Source organism: Anguilla anguilla, chromosome 5 (genome assembly GCF_013347855.1).
Source record: "Anguilla anguilla isolate fAngAng1 chromosome 5, fAngAng1.pri, whole genome shotgun sequence".
NCBI classification, from domain to species: Eukaryota; Metazoa; Chordata; class Actinopteri; order Anguilliformes; family Anguillidae; genus Anguilla; species Anguilla anguilla.
Genome location: NC_049205.1, coordinates 7,757,627 through 7,780,235, shown reverse-complemented (window position 1 = coordinate 7,780,235; position 22,609 = coordinate 7,757,627). Strand labels below are relative to the sequence as shown.

The following is a 22,609-nucleotide window of genomic DNA, read 5'->3' as shown; positions in this document are numbered from 1 at the left end:
GCACGGAACTGGAAAATTTTGACTTTTTTTAATTCACAATTTTTACACCTCGAGTTGTCCAATGGTACACTTTCCCAGTGTAAGCTAACACCACACCTCGTAAAGAGCTATTTCACAAGCTGGGCATTCCTACACGCGTCCAACTTTATAACAAAAGCCTATTTTTTTACACTGGTGAAAAAACATTAGCTGAGGTCTTTAACAGTCAAAGGGACAGGTTATAACTGCGGACACAGAACACCTGCAGAAGCATACGGATGCCATGGTATCTTCAGGGAGTCTGTATATGTAATATTACCCAGTGTAATAATACCCAGTGTAATATAACCCAGTGTAATATTACCAAGAGTACTATCACCCAGTGTATTACTACCCAGCATAATATTGTCCACTTTAATATTACCCAGTGTAATAATAACCAGTGTAATATTATTTGGTGTAGTAATATTACCCAGTGTAATATTATTTGGTGTAGTATTATTACCCAGTGTAATATAAGCACAATTTACACACAGCCTCCCCAAATTGGCACCACCCACAGACGGCATCACTCCTGAGCCTACGGCAGTTTGATTGGCTAACTGCATTTAACTGTATATGCCCATTCCAACACAGCCAGAAAATTCATTTTTGTAGCTGCATAAGAGGGGAAATGATCTATTCCCATGTAGTGAATCTTCACCCGTAAAAACAAAAATTCACCTCTATTCCTGTAAAAGCCAGTGACTGAGTCCCCAACACACGTGCAACGAAGAAAAAACTAACAACATGGTTTATAAAACAAATATTCACAAAAAATATATAAAACTTCCAAAGTTTTGAAAGCATATAAAATGTACATAATAGCTGACCTGCATATGTAACTTATATTTGAGAAATGAGGTTTCATAGACAATTACGATTTGAGATGTATCATGTAGCCAAGGAGAGTGCTATTATAATAAGTTTCAAGTTTCTTTACCCAAACATCACACATCTAGAAAAAACGACTCCGTTAAAAAAAAAAACACAATGAGAGAAGTGTGAGTATTGCTTATGATTTTGCATGAGAAGTGAAGTAAAAAATGGCTGAGATTTGGGTGGTGGAGCTGCTGTATTTGGACCAGGTGAAGATGATGTTAGCCAGGTGGACGTGATGAGTTAACCAGGTGGAGGTGAAGTTCCAGGAACGTGTGGACTGTTCTGCAGGCTGAATAAGAGCAGGAGCTTCTTTGGTCCAAGTTCTGGAAGCTTCCAGATATTCTGACAAAGAGACGCATTAAGAATATTAATGTGAATGTAGATTTATTATGATGAATAACAAGCCAGATGTCAGTGAAACACATTCTAGAGCCTTACCATCATCGGCTGTGCTTCAGCTCCAGTTCTCCGTGCCACTGTAAGCAGGAAGACAGGGGATTAGGCCCAGGGGGTACTACCGTCACACAGGGGAGCCATATAACAGAGTCACCCCGGCGTTGTGTTTGTGCACACGAAATGAGCGGGAACGAAAGTGCTGGGGTGTAGTGTGTGTGTGTGGGGGGGTGGGGGGAGGGGTGTGAGTGTGTCTGTGGGGAGGGGGGTGTAGTGTGTGTGTGTGTGTGTGTGTGTGTGAGAGTGTGTGCATGTGTTTGGGTGGGGAGAGGGGTGTAGTGTGTGTGTGCGTGTGTGTGTGGGAGAGGTTGTGTGTGTGTGTGGGGAGGGGTGTGTGTGTGTGAGTGTGTGGGTGGGTGGGTGGAGGGGGGCAGTATGTGGCAGGGGGACAGGGAACAGGATTTATTTGAGCTAGCTCTGTCAGGCTCAAAATAGGAGTAATAGTCGCAGCCATGCTTTGGCTGAGAGAACACAGGCTTAGCCACATCTCTGAACCAAAATACATGCTTAATTTAGACACAGAAATATTAAATTTGGCCATGTGGACAGAAATGCATGAAAATATTTTGGTTTTTCCTGCTCTACTTCCCTGCTGGTATGTTTTGCACAAACAAATCAGTTTCAGAAAAGATCATAAGACATGATGACAGAAATGCTGTACGAAATGAATCGGATGAAAATAACTATTAAAAAGCCAAGTGTCTGACAGACTTGGTACCCCATAGCTGTTAAAAAGCCAAGTGTCAAACAGACCTGGTACCCCAGATCCTTGGCTTTTGGCTACTGGGTAGTGAGGCACTGTGGATGGGCCCTACGGTTCGAGAATCGAATCAGTTTGGGATCAAATCCTGACACGGCCATATCCGACTATGCTGGCAGTAATTGGCAGTAGCCAGGTTTAGGAAGGTTTCCGTCGGCCAGGATCTGCGCCTCTCCAGTGACCTCTGCTGGTCATATGGGGTGTCCACGGCGTGCTTGCACATGAAGTGTCTGCCTCCGACTCATGTCTGTGCAGCTTGGCTTGTGGGCCACAGTGTGAAAAGAAGCAGTTGGCAACACCATGCGCTTCAGAGGAGAGCGTGTGTTTGTCTGCACTCTGTGATGGGAAATGGAGAAGCCCCACAGTGATGTACAGGTGGGTGGAGTCCCACAGTGACGGACAGGTCGGTAGGTGCAGTCTCAAAGAAATGGACAGACAGGCAGGTGGAGGAGAGCAGATGAGAATCATGCTGGAACAGATGGGGGATGTGGCAGCCAGTACCTTCCTGGGTCAGGTAAAGCCGCCCTGTGTCTCACCAGTCTGTGACTCTTCCTTCTCTGTCTCTTCGCCAACACCAAAGAGCGGTTAGCGCTGTCACTGTAGTGATGTCATTCCACACTGAGCACTCACTATTAGTGATGTCATTCCATACTGAGCACTCACTATTAGTGATGTCATTCCATAGTGAGCCCTCACTATTAGTAATGTCATTCTATACGGAGCGCTCACTATTAGTGATGTCATTCCATACTGAGGGTTCACTGTTAGTTCTGTCATTCCACACATAGCTTTTGCTGTTAGTGCTATCATTCCACGCAGAGCTTTCGCTGTTAAATGTATTTTGTGAAATTAAAAGCCAAAAGCATCCAAGAAAAATATACAGCAGGGCTACAAGCTGTGCATTTGACGAGCCATCACTGTTACAGAATGTTCCGTGAGGATTAAAATGCATATGGCCTGTCCAAATTTTTTGTTTACCTACCACACCAGCACCAGCACTGCTGAGATATTTTAAATCTCACACAACAGGGTTATAGCCATGAAGGGGGGGGGGGGGGCGTCATATGGTGAGATATAGCCGTATAAGTCCCACAGCTGCTTTGGGGGGTGGGGGGTGTTGTCCTTAGCTTTTCAGCTCTGTAACTCCTTAAGGAGCCCGTGCAGTGAGATGACTGGTGCATTGCTTAAGACTCGCATGCAGACGTGCATCTGTATCCATGCAAAATGAGCACACAAAATGGTGGCAGCCCAGGGCATTGTGCACGGAGCATCAGGGTGTTAGCAGTGCTTCCAGTGAAACACTGTGCTCAGTGAAGCCCACAGAACACAGAGGTGTTAAACTTGTTCTCTGCAAAAGCTGCTGTTTAAGCACATAAAAATGCTGTTTAAAAAAACTAAAATACCAACGTTAAACCTTAAGGTTTTTATAAAATGCTGGGCTCTGCCTGAGGCCAACATTCAATCTCTCTGTTATTTTTTAACCAGAGCTGAAATGGTTTCATTGTTTTACATTTAGAGAGCAGCTCAGTTTACACAGGAATGCAAACACAGCTAACACCCCTCTGGCCAGCATCATGCAAGAGGGTAGATAAGAGCCAACCAGCAGCCTTTTTCCAGTACTTCCCATCATGCTTTGCCCCAGACATTATAACATTTAAGTAAGCCACCAGTGGCATCCAAGCTACCACTACTGAGAAACATGCAACAATAATGTGTCACTTTCACCTCACCATTACAGCACTGTGAATACCTCGTAGATGTCCATTATGATAACCATTATTACCTGTTTCCATACCGGTACAAAATGTTGCACGTACAAATGTCATCATAACACAAAAATCATGGTGTGCTTACAGGTGTGCTTACAGCGATACTTAAAAAATAGATATTAAATGTCAATTGGTGATGCTGTATGGGGGTAGAGGTGTGTACGGGGGGGTTGGGGTGGTATATGAAGAGTAGGGGTGTTGTATGGCTGGGGTAAGGGTGGTGTATGGGGGGTAGAGGTGCTATATGGGGTGTAAAGGTGCTGTATGGGGGTAGAGGTGTGTACGGGGGGGTTGGGGTGGTATATGAAGAGTAGGGGTGTTGTATGGCTGGGGTAAGGGTGGTGTATGGGGGGTAGAGGTGCTGTATGGGGGGTAAGGGTCATGTATGGGGGTAGGGGTGTGTACGGGGGGGTTGGGGTGGTTTATGAAGAGTAGGGGTGTTGTATGGCTGGGGTAAGGGTGGTGTATGGGGGGTAGAGGTGCTGTATGGGGGGTAAGGGTGCTGTATGGGGGTAGGGGTGCTGTATGGGGTGTAAGGGTGCTGTATGGAGGTAGGGGTGTGTAATGGGGGGTAGGGGTGTTGTATGAGGGCAGTGGTGCTTTTTCAGCTTTTCATAAAGTGCAAAGTGCATAAAGAGAATTTAGGAGCGGGAGAGAGATGGTGGAAACGGTAAGAATGATCATCACAAAGTAAAGTGCCAGGTCTCTGAGACAGAGGAACTGAAAGTCAGAAAAGAGATGCTGATTACTACAGGGGGAACAAGGAACTGAAGCAGGAAGTGAAAGGCAGAGCTAACGCTAAATCGTTTAAATCAGGGGTATCTCTATTCGGGTCAGGTAGCACAGGAACACAATACGATACACTGATGTTACACAGACGTGCCGAACAAGCATTTCATTAATGTGCACAGTGGCATTCATAACCATTCATACACATTCATAAACCCGTTCACAGACATTCTAAAGATTAATAACAGGATTAAAAATCATGGCTTTCAGTGGCTTTGAATGCTGTCAGGAAAGGGCCTCGCTTGCCATACTCACTCATCATAAACGTCCTCCGTGTCCATCCTGCGATAGAATTTCGCCAGCTTCACCGAGAATATTATACTGGGGACGAGGAAAATCGCACAGCAGCCAAGGCCAAACCAGAAGGTGTTCTGGACAGGAAGAAAGTTCAAAGAGTGGATGAGGTTACGCCAAACGCTCACTAAATCAAACTCCCACTAAAACCAAACACTCACTAAATCAAACACCCACTAAAGCAAAATCTAATTAAATCAAAGGACCGCTAAATCAAACAGTCGCTAAACCAAACACTCGCCAGATCAAATGATTGCTAAATCAAACAATCGTTAAACCGAGTAGTGGCCAAATTACACTACTGCTAAACCAAACACTCACTATATATCAAATGATTTCTAAATCAAATGATCGTTAAACAGAACACTTGCAAAACCAAACCATCGCTAGACCAAATGCAGGATGTGAGTTACAGTAGAAATACAGCTTCCTGCAGAGCTTTTCAGTTAGCTGTTTAATTAATCCTGCCTGCACACTGTTTGTTAAGTAGCCCTTTCACACTAATGCACAGTGCAAATGCTAAGTTCTGTGGAAAGAGAGACCCTCTCGAACCCTGTTTAATGTGAGTGGAAGTGGACACGCTCAGGGACACTTCCACAGTGTTCCTGTGTTATATGCTGGTGATTTTAAACGAACCCCCTGCAGGCGATCTGTGCTTCTTTCCTAAATTAACAAGCTACTGATTACCTGATTGGCTTCACCTGCCAGTGGCCCTACAAAAATCCAGCTGCAGCTGAAGAATGGAGAAGCTTTTGTGGCTGTACTGTCACTACTGTATGTTACATACTTGTGGCTTTGTTTGGTTTCTTGTCTTTTTTTATGGTGTTTGGACGAGTAATGTTCTTTTCCTTTTATGTGCATGTTTTTGTTAGGTTTTAGGTCAGAGTAGGATGACTATTAGAGATGAATATTTGTTGCAGACTAGGGTTATTTCTGGGTTTCTGGGTTTAGTTTTAGAGTTTTTATAATGAGTATGTTTGTTTATATTATATTGGGGGAAATTTCTTTTGCACTTTTGTTTTGGGCACAAGGGACTTTATGTTGCATTCCACTTCGTGTTTTCCTTGTTATTGTATGGGTGGATTTGGGACGTAACATACTGTACAAACCACGCTGAGCTGCACACAGAATTCTGTCTCGCCCGCAGCTGTGTGCAGATCCTGTTATCTGGATCGCTTCCAGGAGCTGGAACATTTTAATCTAACACATCCCCCCACACAGCACTACAGCCAGCAGACCTGTCCAGCTTGTCATCCAACAGCTGCTCCAGGCTGTAAGTGCGGAAACGTCCAGCAGTAACAATATAGCTGCTTTTTTTAAGCCGGGAGGGGGGGGTTACATTCCCTACGCTGTGTTCATCAGGACATACACTACATTCCCTGTGCCAAGTTCATCAGGACATCTGCTATACTGACTGCACCCCTTGAGTCAGGACATTCGCTCTATTAACTGCGCTAAGTTCATCAGGACATTCTTTTTAACTGCGCTATGTTATCCTGGTTTTGTGCATTAGTGCTTATATGAACCACGTTGTTTAAATTAGCATCTAAAACACCAAAAACCCCTTTAAGCCTCTGGGTACTTATAGTTCCAATTGTTAATAAATCATCGGTAAAAGCTGCAGGTTAAGGACCTGAACCCCTTATATCTCCCCACCCAAAACCCTAGCTGCCCTCTATGGCCCATTCTTCATACACATAAACCATAGTACCATGTGTGTGACCCACAACTTCATTCACATTAGAACATTAACCATGGCACCATGTGCGTGACCTACGACCTCTGGCAGTCTCAGTCTCCGCCTCCACAAACAGCCATGTTCCGTCCTCTGGGGTGCCTGGGACCCCACAGCGAACACTGAGCGAGTGTTCGGACCCCCCCCCCCCCATCCTGCGCCTCTAATCGGGGGGCCGGGGTGTACGGGCGTGTGTGTGTCTGTGTGTGTCTGGGGGGGGGGGGCACACTGTGCCCGTACATGCGAATGCTGTACCCCCGGGGGGTTCCAGAACGGTCTCAAAAGGGGGCTTTGTGTCTCACCAATGAGTCCACTATGAAGCTGCAGGCCACAATCTCCATGCTGTCCAGAATGTTACTGAGGGGCTTGCAGGGTGCAACTTCCATATCCAGCTGCAGAGATAATATCATGTAACGTGTATGTTAAAATCATACATACAAATCCAACAACACAACAAACCTGGTATAGAATGCCACACGTATTAAAACGTTATTTATAGTGCCACACATGTTAAAATCTTACACACAATACCACACATTAACATCTTACATACAATGGCACATGTTAAATTCTTACACACAATACTATACATTAGCATCTTGCATATGATGCCACACGTTATCAGCTTAGATGCATGCTAAAACTTGATATGTCCCATGGATAAAAGGATGTGGAAACAGGATGTGTATGCAGCAGAAGAGCTGAATGCTTACTGAGGTTTTGACCCAGTCCATGTACTGTCTGAAGTACCCCCCGACGTTCTGCATGTACTTCAGGGTTTCCTGTACCAGGAGAGAACATAAACACTGTGTGTGTTCAGCGCGACTACATCTGCTGTACATTTATACACCACTTGATTCTTGGCTTCCTGTGATTCTGAAGGGATCAGCAGTGATTACCATTCCATGAGAATTACTGCACAGTATACAGCTGCATAGAGTTGCTCTACTTCATTATTGTGCTGTACTGAGTTTCTGTTCTTTAGTATTGTGCTGTACTGAGTTGCTCTCCTTCATTGCTGTGCTGTACTGAGTTGCTGTTCTTTAGTACTGTGCTGTACTGCGTTGCTGTTCTTTAGTACTGTGCTGTACTAAGTTGCTCTCCTTCATTGCTGTGCTGTACTGAGTTGCTGTTCTACATTACTGTGCTGTACTGAGTTGCTGTTCTTCAGTACTGTGCTGTACTGAGTTGCTATTCTTCATTACTAAACTGTACTGAGTTGCTTTACTTTGTTACTGCGTGGTACTGAGTTGCTGTACCTGCTTGACCACGAACGATGCGTTCTGGCTGATGAGGTATTCCGCTGCATTGATGGCGCTCAGCACATCGTTGATCGTGTCCTGCACAGCATGGGAAAGAAAGAGGAACAGCACTGTGTGGAAAAACTGCGGCATGATGATGTGTCCAAGCAAAAACTTTCTCTGGGTTTTATTTTTCATACAACCTCTGACCCTTACAAATGGATGAGATCCTGCACACACAATAATGCTATCGCTAAACAGCAATATAAACTTCTACAGCTCCGATGAAGAGTTGGGGGATAGGGTATATCATGGGTGGGGGTCGGGGGGGTTATGTTTGTGGTTTATCATGGGGGATAAGTCTGTGATTTATCATGAGGGTGGTGGGGGGGGGTGTACATGTAAACCTATGATCTGAATACTCACCGGCAGGGTAGAAGCAGATCTCTGAAGCTGCCGAATGCTCTGGTTCAGAGTGCTCTGTAAAGAGGAGTTAAACATTACAGACACAGCGCACACACACGTGCGTATAACCACAGCAAGACAGAGTCTTATAAAGGGAATCCAACATGTCCTACCTTATAAAGGGGAGTGGGCGTATCCTACAATATAAATGAAAGTGGGAGTGTCCTATTCTAAAAAGGGGAGTTGGCATATTGTATCATATAAAGGGAAGTGGGTGTGTTTAAAGGAACCTGGGAAGCCAAAAGTTCTCTGCCTCCATGCAAGCTGCCCCATGCGAAACACGTCCGTTTGCAGCATATTACTAGTAGCGCAAAGCATTCACATTGGACGGAAAGTCAAAGTTAAGGAACGTCCCATTCAGAGATAGGGCAGATAACCAGGCCTCAGCACCAGCAGCTCAGGGGGAAACACAGGGACGCTGCAGACATGCTTACCCTCGCTCGAACAAATTTCTTCACGGCCATTTGATAGCATTGGGAAAGTCATAAATGAAAGGAGAACAGTGACCTCTACTGCAACAGATGTTCCATTGCAATTTTACTTTGTTATAATGAGTGTTGAAGATTATAGGACATAGTCAGGTATATTTCATTATTATAGTCAGCAGTGGATGGCAACCTACAAACTAAACAAAGCATGCACTTCTCTTACTCTGTGATATTTTCTATGGATAATTTAAAGGACAATACTACTTTTCAAACTCAGAACTGTGCCTAATGCCAGAGCTTTCTGTAGCCATACCAGCTTTGAACGGGCCATTTTATCTAAGTTACAGTGCATAAATAAGCTTCATTTCTACCTGCCTGTGTAATGTATTTTACTTAATGCTGGACACAAAGCGCACAGACTGCTGGGTTTCAAACTGAGCCCATTACAGGGAGACAGGCGATTCCACCCAGGCTTCACACGGACTGGGTTCATTCTCCTGAGAGCTCACGCTGTCCTGGCTTCTGGCCACAAGACCGCAGGCAACAGAGGCCTTGGTCGTTAATGCGCTCTGGTGCCGTTTCCCAGCAGGCACCGGGGCAGCATAATTACCATGGCCTGCTCCATGGGGACCACCTGCAGGCTGTGGATCTGGCGGATGCTGCTGGCGTGTCCCTTCAGCGCGTTCTCCAACGCTCCTCGCGGCTGTCAGCCCGACGGACAGCGCAGGGGCGGGGGCGGACAGAGGGGAGAAGACAGGCAGGGGCAGACATGTGTGGGGGGGGGGGGGGGCAGCATAAAAATATATGGAGGGGGGCAGACATGCAGGGGAACGGGGCAGAAAAAGGGAGGAAGGGGGAAGACGGGTTGGCGGGGCAGGGCAGAAAGAGGAAGGGAGGGTGGCAGACAGGTTGGGGGGGGGGGGGCAGAAACAGGCAGGGAGGGGGGGCAGACATACAGAGAGGGGGCCAGACAGTAAGGGAGGGGGGCAGAAAGGGAGGGAGAGGGGGGCAGAAACTGGACACATCAGCTCCCCCCACAGGCACGAGGGGCTCTCGCTGTTTTATAAAAAGCATTTCCCGGATGAATGGGGGGTCTGTTCAGGAAACTGAGCAACGCAGTAAAGCGGTACGTTAAAAAAAACACCGCTTTCCACAGACCTAGTCAGCTCTTCAAGTGCATAGCAGGGCTGCATACTGCAAGCTTTGATTTGAAAAAAGTAAGCATCTATTTACAAAGCGAAAACAAAGCCTAAATCTAGCCAAGTGCTTTACTAAAATCACTACTATCTACTAAAGCGGGGATTTGGGAGCCGGTGTTTAGCCACTATGCAGAAGCGCTATTCTGATACTTTACGTGATTAGATTTTATTTGAGCTCACCAGCTGGTCTGCTTGAGCTTCCAACTCATTGGCAAATGACAGCAGGTCCACCAGTGTCACACCTTTGTTTACCTGTAAAGTCCACAGAAGTAAACTCGCATGCATATGCACAGACATAAACTCAAATGCCTTTCGTATGATACATATGAGTTTGAGTCGTCAGGTTCATGCTGCACGTAGCAGGCTTATGCACAGCTGTGTATGTAATGTATGTGAGAGAACAGGAGAGCAGACTTGTGTCAGAGCCCACCCCACCTCAGCCAGGTAAGCAGCGTAGTTGATGCCCCCAATGCCTGTGTTGGCAAACTGCATGAGATTCTCCCTCCCCGCGGCCTCCAGCAACACAATCCCCCGGAAGTCCACTTTAACCTCGTTCAACAGTTTAGTCAGATCCTTGGTGTACTGAAAATAAAAAGAGGCCTTTACCAGAGGTATTACTTCCTGAAAATTAAATATCAGTGTAATTGCAGCGTTGGTTGAGAGCATGGACACAGTGAGAACCATAACACTAACTCTCACTCACCACACTGATATTCAAGAACGTGTGCACATTGAAGAGATTGTCCAATTTCAGCGCAGAGTAGAGGCCTCTATTTTCTTTGCAGCTCCTGAGAGAGAGAGATAGAGAGAGTGAGAGGGAGAGAGAAAACATTTAATTGCTCTGTGAAACACAAATGCTTCTGTGTCTTTGTTATTTCATCCTGATTCCCTCTATGGTGAGGTCCACATCTGGGGTAGTGTATGGTGAGGAATGGATCTATTTTGGTTTACTGGTACACTCTGTATATGGTAAGGCAAAGGTCTAGTTTTGCCAACTGGTACACTCAATAGAGTGTCTATAGAGAGGCTGAGATCTAGTTTGGCTTACAAGGACATGCCATCTATGGTGAGGTTGACATCAAATTTTGCTCACCTGTAAACGCTCTCTATGGTGAGGTCCAGGTCCGGTTTGCCAAAAAGCATGGTTGGGAGGATGTTTCGTGCTTTGGGGTTCACCATGTACGGAGTGTCCATGACCTGTTGAAGGCAATATTTCATGCTGGTCAGGAGCACAAGGAAACAGTATCAACATCATAATAATTTATGATACACAAACTGTTCTATTCGTTAAGTTTTTAGAGTGCACGGTCCATAGTGTGAATGTGCAGAGCACACTTCTGTGCACGTGTTCCACCAGTCCACAGTAACAGCAGCCGCCCCTGTGTAGAGCGTTATATAAGTATTTACGGGATGCCAACATCAACAGCGAGCAAAGATTATGGCAATGAGACAAGATCGAAAAAAATCCTCTTGAAATGTGTTTCCTAACTACCCAAAAAGAATCGAATGTGTCCCGGTCTGCAATCGTACTTCATCGAGCATCAAATGTGTCCTGTTCAGCAATTGCAGTTTATCGAGCGTTTCAATAAAACAGTTTCTGTCGGCTGTGTTTCACTGCAGTCTCTGTGGCGTGGATTCTTAACGAAAACTCCCTCCTTAAGTTTCTCAGTTTAAATGCAGTTTTTCATTGCGTTGAATGGGACGGCTTCTGTTACAGGCTAATTTATAACTTTTTACAAATCTGTTTCCCTTGAAAAACATTGGTTGGAATGAATGATAGCAACAGTAAAATCGCTGAAGTACAAGAGAACAATGCTGCTCTTGAGGAGAGGTGCCTGTTACTGGTGGGAGTCATACTCACTGGTAATGAACACAAATCCAGAGCAGTGTTCTCCAGAGAAACTGAATGAATGCATGAATGAATGAAGACTGTGGGGTAATATCCGGACAGAAATGAGCAGAAAAGCACACGAGACTGGGGAACAGGCCGTGGTTTGTGTTAAAGGCAGCAGTGTGGATGTGCAGCTCCTCTGTTTTGAGTGACACCCTGCTCTGTCTAACGCCCAGCTCTGTGTAACACTCTGCTTCGTATAACGCCCTGCTCTGTGTAACGCCCTGCTCTGTGCTGTGTACCACCCTGTCGTGTGTAACACTGTGCTCTGTGTAACGCCCTACTCTGTGTAATGCCCTAGTCCGTGTGACGCCCTGCTCTGTCTAACGCCCTGCTCTGTGTAACGCCCTAGTCCGTGTAACATCTAGCTCTGTGTAACGCCCTGTGTGCGTAATGCCCTGCTCTGTGTAACACGGTGTGAATGCTAGGCCCCTATCTCTCGACTTGCCTTGAAAAGCTGTCTGGTCTCATAAGGCTCACAGACTAGCTTCTCCACGTTGCCCCCGACGACGAAGGTGGTAGTGACCAAGGCCATCAGCACCCAGGAGAAGATGAAGCTGAAGCCAACTCCACTGATGCCGACAGCAAAGGAGGAAGGGTGTTAGATCACATCCCACACACTCAGAGAGGAATAATGTTAGGTCACATTCCACACACTCAGAGGAAGTTGTTAGATCACATCCAGCACACTCAGAGGAAGGGTGTTAGATCACATCCCACACACTTAGAGAGAAATAATGTTAGGTCACATCCCACACACTCAGAGGAAGGGTGTTAGATCACATCCTACACACTCAAGAAGAAGGTTGTTAGATCACATCCCACACCCTCCGAGGAAGAGTGTTGGGTCACATCCCACACACTCAGAAATGTGTTTTTGATGTTTTGGCAGGGCATTTTGGTGATTGACAGGGTGTTTCGGCGTTTAGGCAGAGAGCTGAGGGCACTCACGCCATGAGGAGGATGCCGCCGGTGTTGGACAGGCAGCCGCGGGTGGTGGGGGTGGCGTGTTTGTCGTAACCGCAGCTTCCGCACAGTATACCCAGGAAGTTGAACGCAAGGATGAGCACCACCATACAGCATACCACCACACAGCCGACCCACCTGCAGGGGGAGCCAGAGAGCCAGCTCTCAGCACCAACATGACAAACACATTTGCAGACGTGACTGAACAGGGAATATCCTGAAGCTTTTTGAAGAAAGGAGACTGCTTCTTTTAATGGTACCACCAGAATGCCCTTAGTCTGCTCTCTGTCACCATCCATCTCTCAGAGTGGTCTCATCTCTTCTTATGACTGAAAAGCCACATGGAAAGGGTGTGCTTTACAGAAACTACTACAACCACACTGCTGTAGAAACACAGTGCAGATTTAGCCAGGGAAGAGTTGCATTTTCACGTCACAGAACTGAGATCGAGATCCTGGGACAGTTGTGGTTGATGGTGGTGGTATGGGGTGGGGGGGGCACCTGTAAAAGTCCATCTGGTCGATCTGTGGGTAGAAGGCCTCCATCATCATCTGCTTCTCTGTAAGGAAAAGGGTGAAGTTGGCCAGAGAGTCCTGGATGGCGAACATTTTGGCGAAGGCGGTGATGTTTCCCCCGATGGTGTCGAGCACGCCTTTGACCCCTGTGTGGGAGAGGGGTGTATAAATTCAGCAGAACGAGAACAATGTTGGGGTGTGACTAGAGGTGACAGCAGGGAGCTGGGATCTGTGTTCAATTCTATGAGTAGGACAACATTGTATGACTATATACACAACACGCAGGAACAGCTCTGCACAGACACACACACATGCACACACACGCACAGAGCCACAGGCTATCACACACACACAGAGCCAGGGGCTAGCACACACACGCACATGCACACACGCACACACACAGCCACAGGCTGTCAAACTACATAATTTGACGTCACTTACGAGGCAAGGCTGTGAAAGACACAGACAGCAGTAGCAGAAAAACAGAAGGAACACATTGAGTGATTAACTCCAAACACGCCAAAGCATTTCAGTTCTCATTTGGATGCTGAAAGAGAGATAATGACTGGCATCCATGTAAGAAACCGTTTTACTCAGGCTCTCACCACCTTGAAGATCAGAAAGTAAAATATTGTCAAGGGAGGAAACATTTGTGGAAATTGTGAAAGATAAAAAGTTTTTAGCATAGCATGTTGGGCAGAGGTTTGCTAGTCTGCCCCCAAGAAAGCAGGTGAGATGAATGGTTATGAATAAAAAAATAAACCAATCAAACAAACAGTCAAATTTGCATGGACAGTGAAATGTGTAGCAGATATTTTGCAAGAACAAAAGATATTTTAAATGACAATTATGGCATTTTCTCTCACCTAGAACCACACCCCTGGTCTGTTCTTTTACCATGCTGGGAGTGTTGTTAAACGAGGAATACCCCTGGAATCATACAACACAGGACAAAGAGTGAGCTCCACTGTGAAAATATGCCCTCACACTCAATTACACACACACGCACACGCACACACACACACACACACACTCAGACAAGCACAAGCACACACACTCTCAGTAACATGCTCACACCTGCATGCAAACACAAACTGATGAGTATGTATTTGACTATATTTGTCTGACATATAATAAAAGGACTCAATTCTTTTAAATACGTAGGTAATCTGGTGCAGTTTACTAGCAGGTTTCCAAGGTAGCAGGTGAAGACAGAGGGCATCCCATCAGGAGTATGTGTGTGTGTGTGTGTGACGATGGTGTCCTTGGTCACCTTTTGAACGATGTTGCTGAGGTCAGTCTTTAGAACAGTGTTCACATTCTCCAGCTGCTGACCCACTTCAGGCAACTGAGAAGCACAAGAGAACTTTAATAAAGGCCCTGTTAAACACACCAGCCTAACAGGGGGGAGCTTTAATAACAGCACAGTTAAAGAGACCAGCCAATCAGGAGGGGGGTGGGGGGGGAGGGGGCTTTAATAACAGCACTGTTACACTGAACAGCCAAACTGGGTGGGAGAACTTTAATCACAGCACTGTTAAACAAACCAGCCCAACTGAGGTTTGGGCGGGATGGGAGAACTTTAATCACAGCATTGTTAAACAGACCAGCGAAACTGAGGTTTGGGGGGCGGGGGGGGGGTTAAGGGGAGACACGCACCCCAGTGAAGTCGGCGTTGATGCCCAGCTGGCTGAGCGTGCCGCGGATGGTGTTGCAGGTGTGGGACACGGCGCCATTGGAGCAGGCCGGGTCGTTGAGCGTGTTGCCCAGGCTGGACCTGACGTTGCTCAGGAGGGTCTGCAGCTCAGTGCTGCCGCCCTGCAGGGTGTCCAGCGCGGCGCTCACGTTCTCCAGAGCCTCCTTAGTCTCCCGCATCGCTGCTCACAGCAACAGAGCACATCAGCGTCAAAGGCCCTCACGCACGCACACACACACACACACACGTATATACACATACACACACACACACACACCAAAGGTGGGCAGTTCTGGCCAAAACCCACCATGACTCAGCCAGGCAGAACCCCTTCTGTTCACTTCCTCAAATCACTTTCCTTCCAAAATCACTCACTACACAAACAGTGCCCTAATGACACTTCATCTAGAGTATTTACAACTGCTCTGTTTTAGGCTGACAAAAACAAACCTGCTGCTTGAACGCATGAGTAAGAGTATGCGTATGGAATTAGCCTGAGAGCTATACTGGGACCCAACAGCAGATAAGACTCTCAGTGTTTCCCACAGTAATTGGCTGAAATCTCCTGAAGACAGGAGGTGGGTAGCACCAGAAGAAAGAGAGCAGCGTGTTTATTTAATCAGCTCAGTTCTCCTGAAGTATAAAGGGACAGAAAGTGTTTGTTTTTAAAAAAATAAAAGCACAGTGGGCTTTGAATCCCAGTTCAGCTACCACCGCAGTTCAACATAACGTAACACAAAGCAGAATTAAACATAATCCTACAGCACAGTGTCCATTATCTAGAGCCCTTCACCTTCACTATAACAAAACAGACAGAAAGAGAAACTCTCCAATCACAGTGTTCCCTGTTGCGATATGTTCTGTTCTACACACCAGTTCCACCAGCCCTGTCCAGAACCTCAGGAGACTGAGATCTTGAAGCACCATGATGGGTTTTGACCAGTCCACATGCAACCAAACAGGAGTGAGAGCAATGTACTGGGGGGAAGAGTGCTTCTTACCTTTGATTGCCATCTCCACTTTAACTTTGAGAAGAAAAAAAAACAAAAGTATGAGAATGAAGAGCAAGCTCAGTTATGTAATATTAATACTAATATGTAATGGGCATGTTCTTTGTACAAAGGCTAATATACCGAGAAATAAACAGCTGTAGAATCTCATATAAGAAATAAAGAGAGCAGGTAAATAATGTGAATCTAATTATGGAGAATCAGACAGGATTTAATTAATACATTTACTAAACAAAACAGAACAATACAATTGAACTACATTATTCTGTCATGGAAAATCTATAGAAATATGAGAATATATATATTTTTTATTAAGCATGAAATGCATGCAAGACAAAATGCAAGATGCTAAAAGACCCTGCTTGTCTAATGATAACTAGACTTACCAGAACACAAATGTTGCAGGAACCTCCCAAATCGTAAACTCAAAACTCCCCCCAGTGGCTAATTATGCAACAACAGTTCACAGATATACAGCTGTGTCGTACAAATTGGGTTGTACATATAAACAAGCCCCTGAGAATAATTATAAGAAATGCATCATGTAGACGTTTGGCACCAAAGCCCTGTTTATCTGGATTCTGTCATTAACTGAACAGAAATCTCTAGAATGAGTCCCCAGATACTGGTCAAGTCTCTGTAGGATTTCATGTTTTTAACAACAGAGCCAATCAAAGACGAGCAAACGTTCAATTAATCTGGTTGAGTGATATATGCTACATTCTGAGAAAAGCTTTGTGTGGCTCATACACAGAACTGAGGTCACAACATGCCGAGAACACATTGTGCTGAGGTCACATTGTAATGAGGTCACAGTACTGAGGTCACACTGTGCTGAGATCACAGTACTGAGGTCACATTGTGCTGAGGTCACAGTACTGAGGTCACACCTTGCTGAGGTCACAGTACTGAGGTCACACAGTGCTGAGGTCACAGTACTGAGGTCACACTGTACTGAGGCCACTGTACTGAGGCCACACCATACCTGAAGCCATGCTCAGGGCTGCATCGAGAGCAGGAAGAACTTCTTTTCCAAGCTGAGCCTGAATTTTAACTCCCAGCAGCTGGTGAATATCTGAAAGGACAAATGCAAGCCTGGGAATGAATGTGATGAACAGGACTCATATGATTGATTATAAAGTACATGATAAAATCTAGACTGCATCTTAGTAGAAATATATATATATATTTAGAAATATATTTCTCCGCAGTCTCCATAGCATTAGCATGTAGCATTTCATGTCTCTATAGCATTAGCATGAAGCATCTATACTGTCTATAGCATTAGCATGTAGCATTTGCAGTCTCCATGGCATTAGCATGCCTACAATAAATCAGACCTCCATTCTATACCTGCTGTGCTACACACACACATAATCACAGATATTTCAGAATGGCACCATTATGTGCATGTCCCATAGAAACCATGATGCACTGCTCCTGCTGCACTTACTGTCCAGGTCGTACAGGACTTTGTTCTTGGCAGTGTTGTACTGAGCAGTGAGGTAGTCGATTTGCTGAAATACAAACAGATTGTCATCAGCCAAAAAACATGGGTTTAGTGGCAGATGTAATAGCTTAAGGACAGAGGCATCCTTACAGTCACTGCAGTATGTTTAGGCTGGGACAGAGCTGTCTTAACACATTTACACACACATACATTCACGTACGCATACGCATACATATATGTACACACACACACGCACGCACATACACACACACAAAAATGTTACGGTCGCAGTTTGTCTGAAAGGATTTCCTGTTGTTTTTTTCATGGACTATGCTATATCTCTACCCCTTTCACACACACGGCGGGCATAGTTCATACGTCTGGATGGCCAATCACAAAGCCACGCTGCTTACCGCGGGGGTCTCGTTGGCGAAGGACTTGAGGTCTTTAATGTTGGCGTTGACCAGCCTCCTGGTGCCCTTCAGCTGGTTGGTGAGGTTCTGGTTGGCAGCGTAAGCGCACAGCACGCCAGCTCTGAAAGAGGAAGACACCACGCTGATGACCGTCTGCCATCTTACTAAGAGCTGAGAGGGCTTTGCTTGGCAAGGCTACAGACTTACAGTACTGTGAGCCAGACCAGGCTGCTCATTACCTTAGAGCACTGTGAGCCAGACCAGGCTGCTCATAACCTTACAGCACTATGAGCCAGACCAGGCTGCTCATAACCTTACAGCACTATGAGCCAGACCAGGCTGCTCATAACCTTACAGCACCATGAGCCAGACCAGGCTGCTCATAACCTTACAGCACTATGAGCCTGACCAGGCTGCTCATTACCTTACAGCACTATGAGCCTGATCAGGCTGCTCATTACCTTACAGTAATATGAGCCAGACCAGGCTGCTCATAACCTTACAGTAATATGAGCCTGACCAGGCTGCTCATTACCTTAAAGCACAATGAGCCTGACCAGGCTACCTCAAAACCTTACAGTACTGTGAGCCTCATCGGGCTGCTTATAACCTTACAGCACTATGAGCCTGACCAGGCTGCTCATTACCTTAAAGCACAATGAGCCTGACCAGGCTACCTAAAAACCTTACAATACTGTGAGCCTGACCAGGCAGCTCAAAACCTTACAGTACTGTGAGCCTCATCGGGCTGCTTATAACCTTACAGCATTATGAGCCTGACCAGGCTGCTCATAGCCTTACAGCACTATGAGCCAGACCAGGTTGCTCATAACTGTACAGTATTACAAGCCAGACCAGGCTGCTCATAAAATGATGGTATTATGAACATGACCAGGCTGATCATAACCTTACAGCACTGATTTATGTTGCCAGAAATTAATTTTCATGACTGATCTCAAGCAAAAAAGCAACTGCTGTTGATGTAGAAGTAATAATTATTTTTGAATGAATTTTTTGGGATGAGCAGATAACATTCAGCAGATGCAGATTTTCTTTCGAGATTTACTGAACCTATAAAAAAGACACCTACTGTACGGCTGTCCTGTGAGAACCATGCAGAGAAAGGCCCTACAAAGTTCACCCTGACCGCACGAAGGCCAGCTGACCTTTGACCTTGTTGCTATTTTAATCATGGCCCCCCCCCCCCACACACGGGGAATTACCCTAATCAACTTTAGCCGCCACCCCTCACCCCAGCCTGGCCAATGGCAGAGGAGCAGGGGTGGAGGTGGGGGGTGGGGTGAAGCATATCAGGGATTCGCCGCGCGGTTGCTAGTTTCTCGCTAACGCTGGCTGACTGTGCCATCCCATGTTTCCCTCATAATACAGCTACATTTCATTAGACAGCTATGTGCTCTTTTACTTCAGCCTCTGTCTCTTCACATGAAAGTGCTGCTCAGGGTGTTTGTGGTACACAGTCCAGTTCCACACTGGTGGGTAGATCGGATCTCACCTGCACAGCCTGTGCATGTGCTTAAATGATAGCTTTTCTCGCAGGGCTGCATACTGGGCAGGCTGTAGCATGTAAATAAGTTAACTGCTGAGAATCCCTCTGGCACGTTGCTTTGCCGGTGGGGGTGACTGCTCACTCACGTGATGATGACGGAGGTGGCGATGAGGACGGTGGTGAAGAAGCCCCTCTGGCAGTCCGCGTTCTTGCGCTGGCGCTGGTGCATCTCCCCGCCGCAGTTCTCGCAGCAGCGGCACAGGCAGAAGCACAGCCCCACCAGCGGCGTCAGCAGCACAAACAGCACCCCCACGCACGCACACACCACAAACCCTATCTCATAGTATACGGCCTGCAAGAGAAACAGCAGAACCATCACATGCACGCACACACACACACACACACACACACACGCGCACGCACACACCATACACCCTATCTCATAGTATACAGCCTGCAACAGAGAGAGCAGAACTCACACACACACACGCACGCACGCACACACACGCACACACACATGCACGCACACACCACAAACCCAATCTCATAGTATATACGGCCTGCAAGAGAGAGAGCAGAGCCATCACACACACACACATACGCACACACACACACACACATACGCACGCACACACACACACACACACATACGCACGCACACCCTGATTACATTACTACATCACCAGCTACTACAGGCCTAAATGCAGTACGGCATGCAGTATGTAACATAGAGGTTGCAGGCGTGGGGTAGTGTGAATAGGGGTGGGGGTGGGGGTGGGGGGGGGGGGGGGTGCATTACCTGAAGTGACAGAACTACGTTCTCTGGCTGCGTAGCCAAAGCAGACAGGCAGCAGGCAGCAGGCAGGCAGACAGAGCAGCATGCAGAAGACAATGTGACAGCAACCGGTGAGAGTGATGAATCCAAAGGCAATACCAATAAAACAAACAGCAATACTCCAACCAACAAAAAACAAACAGCCAGACTCCGACTGACACAAAACAAACAGAAAGACTCCAGCTGACTGAAAACAAACAGCAAGACTCAAACTGACACAAAACAAACAGTATGACTCCTACTGACACAAAACAAACACAAAACAAACAGCAAGACTCAAACTGACTCAAATCAAACAGCAAGACTCAAACCGACTCAAAACAAACAGCAAGACTCTAACGGACACAAAACAAACAGCAAGACTCAAAATAACTCAAAACAAACAGCAAGACTCCAACGGACACAAAACAAACAGCAGGACTCAAACTGACACAAAACACACGCAAAGACTCTAAATCAGCACAAAATAAACCAAAACATTCAAAATCGACACAAACCAGGTATATTGAGCATCTTAAACTGCCAGTCATAGACCTAATGTATTGCAGATATCCTCCTATCCTTCTAACAAAAGAGTAACATCAAAACATATTTTAATCATCTTTAATCAAATAATAGATCTTTGCTGTAACTGAATGAACAAATAAGCTCTTCCAGGGCAGATCGTGGAATTCATTGCTAACATGAAGCAGTCATTCATCCCACACAATGACGCACAGACTGCATAATCCGAGCAGCAAAAAGCAGCCAGAGACACCACAGACGTTTCCATACCACACGTCTCCTCTGGCAATGCTATGAAAATTTACTGCATATTGTGTCAGACGCATGCGTGCACACACTCTCTCGCACACGCGTGCACACGCTCGCTCACACACGCGCGCGTGCACGCACAGATACCTTCTTATATTCCGTCTGGAGCTCTCCCATGCTTTGCAGGGCCACTTTGACGATGAGATCTGGAATGACATGGGAAAAACAAGCACAGCCTTTCGTCATGAAACATTGCATGACAGACTGACACTACCAAGGTCACTATGAACAGTTTTGCCTTGAAGAAAATTCACATTTCACGTAATAAAAAACGTGAAATGTCACTGCTTTGGCATTGCCTGCAGCAAAGTATGAATAAACAGCCTTACAAACCACTGCTACCATACAGAGTACCCCAATGCTACTTATTAAAAATAACCTTCATACCCATATTTCTTTTTTAATAAAATATCTTCTCTGTTATGTCTTGTAATCTGAACTGGCGTATTAGTTAAAAAAAAGTGCCACACACCTGTAAAACTGTCAGGATGTCAGGAAAAGTGTCTGGCATTATTAAGTCGGTGACAATAATATTGCATAAAATACAGTCATACTTAGACTGTACTATCAGTATGTCAGTATCAGTATGTCTGTACTATACTGTCAGCATGTCAGTACAGTACTGTCAATATGTCACTATTGGTGTGTTAGTACTGTACTATCAGTACATCAGTACTCTATTGTCAGTATATCAGTATCAGTACTGCACTGTCAGTGTGTCAGTATCAGTATATTAGTACTGTACTGTCAGTACCAGTGGGTCAGTACTGTACTGTCAGTGTGACAGTATCAGTATATTAGTACTGTACTGTCAGTACCAGTGGGTGAGTACTGTACCATCTGTGGGTCAGTACTGTACCATCAGTATGTCAGTATCAGTATGTCAGTACTGTACTGTCAGTATATCAGTACGTCAGTACTGTACTGTCAGTATATCAGTGTGTCAGTACTGCATGCGTATGTGTGTCACGGAGGTGAGGGTGGGCTGGCGTGTTGAGCGTGTCACATGCGGCCACTGAGATTACGGCCAGGTAATGGGATTACACAGCGCACCTGCCATCAACGCTCTCCTGCATCAACAGCCTTCTGAGAGAGCACGACAGCGTGATCAACACTGCTGCCACATGCCTCAGCCAATCAGCTCTTCCACAGAAGCACTTCCACCTTCCTCAGCCAATCGGCTCTTCCACAGAAGCACTACTCCCACCTGTCCTCGACCAATCGCCTCTTCCACAAAAGTGCTGCCACCTGCCTCAGCCAATCAGCGCCTCCCCTGAGAGAGAACCATCCGCACATGCAGGCATGCATTCCTGTTCTGCTCATCGCTTCTTAAAATGGTGCACGTCTAGCACGTTACCAACATCTGTGTGAAAAGTCGGGGAAGGAAGGAAAATAAACGCACTCCATAATTTTAACGTCATAAGGTTCTGGTGATTACATAAAAGAAGACAAGGACACCGTACATTTCAGCTCTGAAATG

The 22,609-nt window shown here is 46.0% G+C and overlaps 1 protein-coding gene across 5 annotated transcripts in view; it reads right to left on the bottom strand.

The window, feature by feature from the left end:
• Positions 1–5: 5 nt before the first annotated feature.
• The window catches only part of LOC118226826 (prominin-1-A-like), a 28,283-nt gene continuing 5,679 nt past the window's right edge, over positions 6–22,609 (bottom strand). The window contains exons 2-28 of one of the 5 annotated variants that reach the window (XM_035416762.1): positions 21,217–21,275; positions 20,281–20,307; positions 19,628–19,833; positions 17,975–18,095; positions 17,565–17,628; positions 17,097–17,186; positions 16,103–16,126; positions 15,065–15,282; positions 14,679–14,753; positions 14,272–14,335; positions 13,847–13,855; positions 13,392–13,551; positions 12,876–13,028; positions 12,373–12,496; positions 11,127–11,230; positions 10,737–10,821; positions 10,469–10,615; positions 10,214–10,285; positions 9,445–9,537; positions 8,841–8,858; positions 8,368–8,421; positions 7,960–8,040; positions 7,414–7,482; positions 7,003–7,092; positions 4,927–5,042; positions 1,339–1,376; positions 6–1,242 (exon numbers count right to left, since the gene is read on the bottom strand). In XM_035416762.1, the coding sequence (XP_035272653.1) occupies positions 1,355–1,376; positions 4,927–5,042; positions 7,003–7,092; positions 7,414–7,482; positions 7,960–8,040; positions 8,368–8,421; positions 8,841–8,858; positions 9,445–9,537; positions 10,214–10,285; positions 10,469–10,615; positions 10,737–10,821; positions 11,127–11,230; positions 12,373–12,496; positions 12,876–13,028; positions 13,392–13,551; positions 13,847–13,855; positions 14,272–14,335; positions 14,679–14,753; positions 15,065–15,282; positions 16,103–16,126; positions 17,097–17,186; positions 17,565–17,628; positions 17,975–18,095; positions 19,628–19,833; positions 20,281–20,307; positions 21,217–21,275 (2,345 nt within the window). In that variant the 3' untranslated portion in view covers positions 6–1,242; positions 1,339–1,354. Of the gene's footprint in view, positions 1,243–1,338; positions 1,377–4,488; positions 4,603–4,926; positions 5,043–7,002; positions 7,093–7,413; positions 7,483–7,959; positions 8,041–8,367; positions 8,422–8,840; positions 8,859–9,444; positions 9,538–10,213; positions 10,286–10,468; positions 10,616–10,736; positions 10,822–11,126; positions 11,231–12,372; positions 12,497–12,875; positions 13,029–13,391; positions 13,552–13,846; positions 13,856–14,271; positions 14,336–14,678; positions 14,754–15,064; positions 15,283–16,102; positions 16,127–17,096; positions 17,187–17,564; positions 17,629–17,974; positions 18,096–19,627; positions 19,834–20,280; positions 20,308–21,216; positions 21,276–22,609 lie in introns of those variants that run through there. The other 4 variants (XM_035416760.1, XM_035416761.1, XM_035416763.1 and 1 more) reach the window with 4 other exon arrangements.